The sequence below is a fragment of the Dipteris shenzhenensis genome, chromosome 2 (genome assembly GCF_047967505.1).
Source record: "Dipteris shenzhenensis isolate YYH24624 ecotype China chromosome 2, Dip_SZ_1.0, whole genome shotgun sequence".
Taxonomy (NCBI): Eukaryota; Viridiplantae; Streptophyta; class Polypodiopsida; order Gleicheniales; family Dipteridaceae; genus Dipteris; species Dipteris shenzhenensis.
This window is the reverse complement of record NC_141597.1, coordinates 11,754,665-11,764,677: the sequence shown is the minus strand read 5'-3', so window position 1 is coordinate 11,764,677 and position 10,013 is coordinate 11,754,665. Positions and strand designations below refer to the sequence as shown.

At 41.5% G+C, this 10,013-nt stretch overlaps 1 protein-coding gene across 1 annotated transcript; it reads right to left on the bottom strand.

Moving 5' to 3' along the window:
• Positions 1-4,452: 4,452 nt before the first annotated feature.
• LOC147904333 (coatomer subunit delta-1-like) lies at positions 4,453-8,184 on the bottom strand. Its single transcript, XM_087385945.1, has 11 exons — positions 8,051-8,184; positions 7,912-7,951; positions 7,471-7,694; positions 7,111-7,353; positions 6,784-6,952; positions 6,356-6,657; positions 6,090-6,273; positions 5,775-5,928; positions 5,581-5,643; positions 5,356-5,452; positions 4,453-5,112 (listed from the first exon to the last, which is right to left on the bottom strand). Exons 1-11 carry the CDS (start codon positions 8,051-8,053, stop codon positions 5,023-5,025), a joined length of 1,569 nt encoding a protein of 522 aa, XP_087242071.1. The 5' UTR covers positions 8,054-8,184; the 3' UTR covers positions 4,453-5,022.
• Positions 8,185-10,013: the final 1,829 nt, after the last annotated feature.

Here is a 10,013-nt window from a genome sequence, read left to right as displayed (position 1 = left end):
GGGGAAGAAAAGAAAGAGTATATAGAGGAGGGAGAAGAATATATGTATAGAGAAGGGGGAAACATAATTAAAGGGGAGATAAGAAGGAATCATAAAGGGAGATAATGAAGGGGAATAAATAAATAGATAGGAGGGAGGAAAAAAGAAGGGGGATTTTTTGTAATAGAGAGAAAGGCGGGGGGCGGGGGGGGGGGGGGGGGTAACAAAGAAAATAACTATAGTTATGAAGATTCACAATTAAAATAATGAAATAAAAAGTTTAAACTATGAGTGAAGAAGATAAAAAAGTAGGAATAAAGTGAGGATTAAGGGTAAAAATAGAGGGAAAAATAAAGAGAAAAAATAGTGGGAAGACTTTGGGTTAAAGTACTTATATACCTCAGCCTCTCGTTAGGGTTCTATGAACCTTCCAGCAGTTTCTCCTAGGTCACGTTTCTTACTGCGCTGCGTGGAGTTCGTCCATTGTTGTTGTACAGTCTTAGAGCACTTATGGCCTCCTTTTGTCACCCTTTTTGTGTTTCCTATAGGCTGTGTGTAGCAGTTGAGATTGTAGGGTCTTTGTGTGCCTATTTTCGGGGTTCTTTTCTTATGTTTAGGCACCTTCACGTGCTCTCATTTCACCTTTCCCCTACCTTTTTTCCTTACTTTATAGAGACTCTATAGTATTATTAAGGAGATCTCAAGCCTCGTCAAGTCCTTTCTCCACAAGATCCAGAACATTGTCTCAATCCTCAGCTATAGTCTTTTGTAGATAGTTTACATGAGGGCTTTTTTGAAATTAACAATGCTTGGACTAAGGAGTTAGTTCCAGAATTTCTTGTCTCACTTCTAGGCCATGTGTTCTATGCTCCTATTATGAGCATGGCTCAAAAGGTAGTGGTTTTGTTTTTTCCTGGAAAAATGCCTGATGCAACAAATGTGCTCAATGGTTGAAGTCTCGTTTGAAAGAATGTTATGTTGCGGGCTACTAAAAGGTTTCCAAAAGACTTTATGAGGTCATTTTTACAAATGCTCAATACAAGCAACAGTTATTGGAAAAATCCCCTTTGTTTTTTGGGAACCAGCTAGTGCATGTGTATCCATGGATGCCCACATAGGATTACAAAAGTCTTATTAGTCATAAATGCCCTGTGTAGGTGGAGGTGGTAGATTTGTCTTATATTGCAGGCCAGCCTTTCCTTATGTACCTAAAGCATTGGGAAAAGTTGTATGCCCTCCACGCTCTTTTGGAAATGCCAACCCATTATGTGTTATGTCGGATACTGATAGAGCCACTCCACCTCATGTTGCTTTATGGGTGGAGATGCAGGGTATGCCTTCTCAACAAGTATTTTGTAAGTTGAAATGGGGTAACTTTGCTGGTGTATGTTTTGAATGTGACAAGTTTGGCCATATGGAATTTGAGTGCCCTCAATTATTATTTAAGCCTCCCCCTGCAGCTACAGCCCTTGATGAATCCTCCTTGTTGAGGCTAGCTGTCAAGCAATGAACTCGTTGTTTAGGGGTTGTTACACCCACCTAAGATTAATGATAAGAGTAAAGCTAAAAATACTTCTGTTCCTTCTAAATCAAGGGATCAAAAATTTGTGAGAGAGAAAGCTGCCTCTTCTAATTGGCAATTGCCTAAGAAGACATTTAAGCCAGGACTCAGGCTAGTAAAAGTTAGACAGAGACGGCTAACATCTAAGGATGTTCCTTTACCTGATGGTTTTGTGGTTGGAAGCCTTTGGTCTGCAATTATTCGTTCTGATCCTTTGTTTTTATCTCATATGGTTGTTCCGTCATCAGATAATCCAGTTTCTCCTTCGCCTAGCTCGAATGAAGAGTATGGAAATGTTTATGAGGGGTATGCTGGCTCACCAAGTCTTCTTTACATACCTCTAATCTATGGGGACAGCTTATGTCTGATAATGATGGGTACACATTTCATCAAAATACATTAACCTAATATTGGGCTCGCTTGGATCGGTGGTATATGCTTCATGCAAGGCAGTTTGATGATTTTGCCTCTCACATGAATGTGGATTATGCCTTGAAGTTATCTAATCATTTTCCTGTCTTCATGACATTGGGTTTTGGCTTGCCAATGAATGATGTAACATTGCCTTCCAAAAGGTATTTATTGTTGAACATTTTATATCTGCAACACTACCCCTTCTCAGTCATGGTCAAGGGCCTCATTACCCAACTTACCCTACACTCTTTGGTAGATCTGGATTGGGCATGGAAGCAATTTTCTTTGGGGATGCAGATTTTGATTAAAGAGTATGGAAAGAGTTACCTCCATGATTTACGGGCTAAAGTGGTTGATGCAAAGCTTCATATTCAACATCTTTCTACTGTGATGCAGCAACACATATTGTCTTCCAATGAGCAAGCTAATTTTCATGCTGCTATTAATTGCTTCGCTCAAAATGATCAAAGTAAATTAAGGAAATCACAGCTGTACTCCTACCAAAAAGCCATGCAAGATACCAAGTATTCATCCAAATATTTTTTTAGAAGTCGCCATACTTCTTATAGAATGCATTCTCTGCATTGTGTCTTGCATCCAGATGGTTTTTGGACAATAAATAATCAACAACTTGATGAGGTGGTTCATCATTATTTTTTGGATTTATTTGTTGCTCCTCTGTCCTCTTCATCTGCCGAGCATGCTGCTTAAAATGTTTTTCTTCGACATGTTCATCCGATCCTCTCTTTTGAGGAGGCTAATTCATTGGAATTCCCATTGACATATGCTGAAGTTAAAGGGGCATTGGCTAAATTGGGACGTTCTAAATCCCCAAGTTGGGATGGCCTCACAATGGAATTCTTTGCTGAATTTTGGAACCAAATGAGTCTTCTTTTATGCATGATCAATGATGCTTGGCTATCTAGTAGTTTTCCCTCTTCTTGGAATAAAGGTCATTGCGTTTGGTTCCCAAGAAGCCTCTACGACAGCATCTATTTGATTGGAGGCCAATCACCTTGATGCCTGTTATTTATACAAGATCATGTCTAAAATGTTGGTCTTGCGTATCCTGTATATCTTATATAGAGGCTTGCATCTTGCACAATATGGATTTGTGAAATCATGGATAATATCGCAAATACTTATGTTGGTATTGAATATGCCAAATACACGCATTAGGATTCTCTGATCATGCAAATAAATATTGAAAAAGCATTTGCTACGATCAGGGATTTCATTGCATGATGTCATGCAAAGATTGGGTTTTGGATATAGGATGCAAAGAGTGGTTTATTGGTTTTATGATTCCTGCCTTTTGTCTGATAGGACACTCTGTCCGTCACGACTGTCTACTCAATGCTCTACTTTTTGCCACGGCTGTCTACTCAGTGCTTTGCTTTTTGCCATTGCTACACATCCACTCTTAATGCATATGGAAGATTTGGTTTCTTGCGAGTGTTTGCATGGCATTGATTTCCCTTGAGTTGTTCCTTTTATTAATCAGGCCTATGACAATGATTCCTTTTTTCTAAGAAACTATCTCAAATATTCGCCATCTTATGTCTTACAGCTAGATTGAAACTGAAGTTTGCAAAATCCAAACTCTTTCCTCTCCATGCAAGTGATGGGCACCGCATTTTATGGCTTGGATTGATTTTGCTTGCTAATCAGATTGTCCGTCGTTTGGCTATCCCATTGGTTTGCATATTTAGGAAAGACTATGGGTTTTGCAGAAGCTCTTTCATAAGATAGATTATTAAAAGCTCCCCACATGGCCACTGCATGTTTGTCTTCGAATAGTGCAATCCGATATAATGGCCTTTGTGCAATTTCATTTGCCTTGGATTCCTTGGTCTTTCACAGACATTGAGAAACTCATATCCAATGAAATGGAGTGCCTTTAGCGCACTAAAACGAATCGTAAGTGGTCCGCCTACTATAGTACAACTATGCCTGATCACCTAAGATGCATGGGGGTTTAATATTTTGAATATTCACTTATTCCTACTCTATCAGATGTTATCTTTGGGCACTTAGATGGTACTATTCTTGGTTGTCCATTTTCTACTCGCTTGCTTTGAGATTGGTAGGTCGTCCCCTAGGAAGTAGAAGCAATACTTGTGCTCATCATAGAGCATCGAGGGTAGAGGATTGCTGCATGCTTTGATATCTCTGGTGGAGCTTTCTGTCAGGAATGTTTGGCTCAGCGCTCTGCAACACTCTCAGATATTTTGGGTTGTTCTACTGTCGTCTATTCTCCTAAATTTAGTAATTGTAAATTCTCTCATGGGCACAGTTTGAAGTATGGATTATAATATTCCCTTCTCCTCTCTCGAGATTCTCCTGTCTGTCGCACACACCTTATCCATTTCTATTTCCGCTGTGTGGAGAAATTAGCCTAGCCAAGGGTCTAGGTTTCTCTAACAATCAAGTTAAGTTCAACCATTTTTAGAAGTCCACAGCCCACACAGGGCAATTTACAGAAGGAATTGTCCTGGAATGCTGGACTTTCTAACTTTCATGAAAATAATCTGAGTAGGCAAAGATACATAGTGGGCTGCATTATCAAAAGCAGCAGGAAAACAGTCAAGGACCTCTAATTTCCTGAAAAAATGCGCCGGTGAGATTGAAACAAATTGCAGCTTCCTGGTAAAACTTTTCACAAGGAAAGCTGTAAGAGAAGTAATAACTCAGGCTGGCCACCCTGCCCATCACCAGAAGAACATCCCTGAGTTTCATAGCCTTTGAACTGTGAAGCTTCCAACCACAGCTCACCTACCAACTGCTCAAATACATTCTCAAAATGCTACATAGAGCTAAAACTAGCCTTATCAGTTCTCACCTAATCGATTAGAAACCCGTCTCAGTGGGAAAAACTCTCTCAATCAAGACAGCTATTTGAGAGTCCGAGGTACTGCATGCACAGGTATAAGGCTAATTCCACATTGTGCAACATAACAGCCTGTGAATCAGGTTCAAGAGCCTCATTACTCCTTTCAACTCAAACTAAGGTATGGACACTTCATTTCATTGGATTCAGGTACGCACCCTTCTGCCAGGCTTGTGTCCTACACCACTTGATAACTGTCTACAATCAATTGAGTTCTTCCGCCATACTTTAAAGGCCCCCCTCCATTCTCAGCAGTAACAGCTGCAACCTGTTGAAATTGTTTTTTGATGTTTTACAAAGGGTGTACAGAACAATTCAGTACAATCATATGATAAAACAATGGTGAAATAACAGCAATCTTATGATAAATTCAGTACAATCTTATGATGAAACTAGACCTTGATATAACAGCAAAACTGGTGAGCAACTTATTCATAGATAAATCCCTGATTTAGCTTATTGTGATTTAGCTCCACAAGCCTTTGAGAGAACTTTATATGATAATTCATACCTTAATGTCACAAAAAATCTGGGGTGCAGAGAACTTCACATCTATGGGGAAAAAAGATGAAGGATCTGCAGCTGGTACGACAAATTCCATAGACCCCCTGCAAATTCCATGTCATCATGGATGTCCAACTTTAGGCCATGAAAGAATACACAATCTAGGAAGAGACCAATGGCCTTGACAAAGAGACTAGTTGAAGGTGAAAAGCAGCCTATACTGCCAACTTACATTCTATTTGTACTGTCTATAAGCACTATTGACCATTCTAATGTAGACCCCCTGGAGTTGTACCTGCATGAACAAGTAGAGTAAATTAGACTGGGAATCCAAGAAGCCATACTAGATATCGTAACTCTGCAACTGCTTCTGAGTGAGGAAGTAGCAAAGAGCCTTGGCAAAGCAGCAGACTTTCTATTGCTTACCTCCATTCCCCATCCACCTGGTTCACCACTGGTGGGTCCCGAAGTGCAGGTAAAGGTATACTTATGGAAATATTCTGTAGCTCAAAGGTTTTTGATGCCTCATACTCTATATTCACAAAGGACTCCCTTCCAGAAATGGAAGGCCAACAATTAACTGGAAAAGGAACAAATTTCATTTACATCTCATTAGCAACCCAAGTCTGACAATTTGCTCAACGCTTTATTTCCTATAGGAAAGCAAATTAAGGACCCAGAATCCAACCAGTGAATATCCAGTGGTAACAGTTGAAGAAACCCCCCATCTCATGAACTTACTGCTCAGAGGTACTAATTGCTCCTGCTTGCTCTGCAGCCGCCATTTCAGAATGCCTGAAGGGGTGCCAGTTTGAAAAGATTTGGAGGGATCCTTGAGGACTAAAACGTTTTCTCTTGAGTACGCCTCTTTGTCTATTAAAGGATGTGTCTTGAACTGAAAATTTTGATTGGTGCCAGTCTCGACCTGGCAGCAGGCAGCAGTGAAAAGAATTTTAAAATATGTTAAATCTCGAGTACAAACAGAGGTGAAGCTTTTAAATACAAACCTGGACACGTAAGCGAGCATCCTCTTTATTTTGGACTGCTAAAGACATTGTTCCCCTCACTTCCAGATTTTCAAGGCCACCATCTTTCTTCAGGGCGACAATTAGGTTCTCTTCAATGGATATTGTGATGGGATCGCTTGATGATACTGCAGCTTTTAAAGGCCCTGCACCTGGTTGAGCATCCTCCACGATTACTTCACCCTCTGCTTTCAGAGACTCTAAGAACTGGTTGGTCTTTTGTCCTTTGCTAAGCTGCATCCCCAGGCCTTTAGATGGTGCTGATGAGGGCAAGGAGCCCCTGGCTGCAATAACCAAGCACTAACCAGGTTATACCTAAAAGCAGGTAAACTACAAAGGGCCAAACCTACAACCAATTCATTGACTCATACGAATTTACAGCCAACGAATAATTTTCTTAAGCTCAGAACCTTTTGGCTTATATGCATCTGAATCGAAAGAAGATCCAAAACTGGAGTTGCTTCCAAAGCCCCCCCCTCCAGCAGAATTGAGATCGTTGAAACCGTTCGAATCAAACCTTACTGGCCCACTTGTGGAGATAGGAATGAAGCTATTCTTCTCAGACCTGTGCCTTTCGATCTGCATAAAGCGATAAGGCTAGCAATGAGCATATGGTCTTCAAGAACAAACGTACGTTCAGCTGCCATATAGTTAATATTGCTAATAAACAAAGTCTTTGTTCAATCTCCACATTAAGGTTAATTCTACATGTCCAAGCTACTTGGATGAAGTCCCACCTTGCTCTTATCAATCTCATTGGCCTTGCGCTTCATTATGTCTTTGGTTTCATTGATTTTGCTCTGTACAATCAGATTGTGCAGTCTTTCTTCATGACTTTCCATCTCAATATACTGCTTCACTTGTGCAACGGTGACGTTCTCCTTGTGGCCCAACGAAATGACTTCGTCGAAAGCAAATATAAGCTCAAAAGCCACCTTGCATATTCCGTCTTCGTCCAAACCAGGGCAGTATTCAGGGACCTATAGTTTGTCAAGGTTCTGACACTTTACAGGAGAATGTGACCGCTAGATTATACTTATTATACAACTTACAAATTCCTAGTTCATTTGCCAAAGTAGAGAGTGAAGAAAGGATACTATTTTTGAGAGCAATCGTAAAGTTTCCAGATCTTCAAGAATATTGCTCTGCTTGTTCGTGACCAAAAGTAAGTATAACTGCTCCATTGGTTGATAAACATAGCGTACGTTCTCGGTTTCAACGTACGTATGCTGTTTACCACTGCCGACCAACTTGGGGAAGGCAGCCAGCAAACCTTCAATACGTATCCTCGTCATATCTACGAACTGGCGAGATGCCAGGGCTGCAGAAGTGAGCAGGTTTCCGACGGTGAGCACAATCCCTTCGATCAAAAGTGGAGCCCTTAAAACCGATCTCACAACTAGGGCATTGGCAAAGATCGTGATCCTCCGTTTGACAGGACCTGATCTACTGCGCAGCGAAACCAAGAACGAATTCCTGCAGATCTAGGGCTAATTTTTGCAGCAGGCAGGGGGAGGGACAAAAGAGGAGGAGCTTACCTTTGCCAGATTTAGTGATGATGGAAGCGGCCAAGACGACCTGCGAATGGAAACCAAAAAGGAGTGAGGAAAGAAAAACGAGGAGGAGATGGAGAATCGGAAATTACAAATCCATAAGAGTGTGAGAGAGAGAGGGAACCATTGTGGCGAAGATCTGGGAAGCGAGAAGAGGTGAGAGTTTTGGGAAGAGGGGTAAAAGCAGAGAAAAATGTAGCGTTTTGAGGAGGAAGAAGAAGAAGAAGGAAAAAAGACTGAGGCTGACGGCACTGTTAACTTTTGACGGCCCCCCGTCAACTCCTAGCCTCAAACCTCGGGGAGAGGGGGGGAGGGAGTAGCGGAGTGTCTCCTTGCGTTCGACCCCTGGGCCAGACCACTTCTCAGTAGGTGTGTCAAGAGTTTGGTGAGGTCACTTGACTGGCACGAGTGTTCTTGTGAAATAAGAGTCCCTCGTAGACGGCTTTTTCCTTACAATCCTCCACATGGTCTTTGCAACTCGCTGCATTCTCTTTCTTTCAACTAGTGTTGTACCCGTGCTTTGCACGGGCATTAAAATGCTCACCACATCTCTCTTCCCGAACCTACAATCCCTCTCTTTCCTCTCTCCAAACCTCCAATCACTCTCCGAACCACCATCCTCTTGCCATGTCACCAACTTCAATAAACTTCTCCTTAATATATACAAGTAAATCTCCTCTCTCTCTTCGCCACGTGGATCCCTCCTTTGCCTAAAACCTAACTCTATAAACTTAAATTCTTCCACTTGCAATTCAAAAACTAGGTTTTAGCTACTGCAAGCATGGGTATGGGGACAAGGGGCCAACCAACAACTGCACCTTTCATATCCTCACAGGAGGGTCTATGGGGACAACCTCTTACGCACTAGGCTAGATGGGCTCACCCCCATTACACACAGCCATAATTGGGCAGACTTCAAAAGGTGAGGCAGTAGCTGACCAGCCCCATGAAATGAAATTTCATGGGCAACCCAAACTCTCATCAAATTCAAGTATAGTTGCAGTCTTATGTCAACAATGCATTTACTACTAACCTTTTGAAAGATTCTTGCTTGGATATTGTGTAAACCCCCTACCCATTAAAGAGTACCAACTCATGCCCACACCATGGGCACGCATTGGGCGAGATTGGGCGGTCTGTAAAGAGAACTCTGGACTTTACAAACCACCCAATACCGCCTCCAGAGTGACTCTCAAGTAAGAAGGGCTTAATAGACTGTTTGGGCTTCATTGCCCATCTCAACACAAGGAGTTCATGCTACATGAGCACACTCAAAAAATACCTTCCTTGCTTGACACATTCCCTAATATGCACAAAATCAGTTGATCATTGGTTTTAAACCCTTATGCCTTTTTAGCACTCTTCTATGTTAGTGTTATGCACAATATGAACATGATGTTGAGATCACTCCTCGATACCTTTCCTCAAGATAAACATCATGAAGTAGGTCTTCCCTCAAGATGATAATTCTTGGGAATGAGAAAGGACTTGATCATTACATTCCATCACACCCCCTTTATGGGAACATCCTTCGTTTGAGTCAAACCAAGAGCTTGTTAATGCCAAATTGCGGTAATGGTGTGACTGGTTAGACCCTTTGTCTTGTGGCCCTTCATTCGTTGGAGTATGTGGGGCAATTGCCTCTTGTAGATGATTAGAAGAGCGTTAAGCGAATGTGGATCGGTAAATGTATGTGTACCATGGAGGCAAGGGGGGATGTACAACTCAAAGCGCAGCAAATGTTGAAAGAGAGAGAGAAGGAAAGCTTGCAATTATTAGTATTTAAAGAAGCCTTTCTATTACTTAGCCAAATTGGCTTGCATACAAACAATTGTACACTACACTCTACACACACGAGTATGCTAATGTTGTAGAAACAACTCTAACTTTAGGACTCTAGCACCCTACCAAACTTTTATCTGACATTCATGGTGGGTACTACCCACCACATTTACAATGACTCACACTTTCCTTGTCAATGCCATTGTTTCATATCGGTCTGGGCTCATGATGCTTTTCTTGGCCTTTGTGCCTATTGCGTGTCTTTGATAATCGGGGTCCTTGTTAATGGGTTTGTAAGGGTTAAA

Coding starts and splice junctions, on each gene's coding strand:
- LOC147904333 (XM_087385945.1), bottom strand. Junction 6,274..6,355: donor ATGCTCGCTTACGTGTCCAG/GTTTGTATTTAA, acceptor GCCTGCTGCCAG/GTCGAGACTGGCACCAATCA. Junction 5,929..6,089: donor GCAATTAGTACCTCTGAGCA/GTAAGTTCATGA, acceptor TTCCTTTTCCAG/TTAATTGTTGGCCTTCCATT.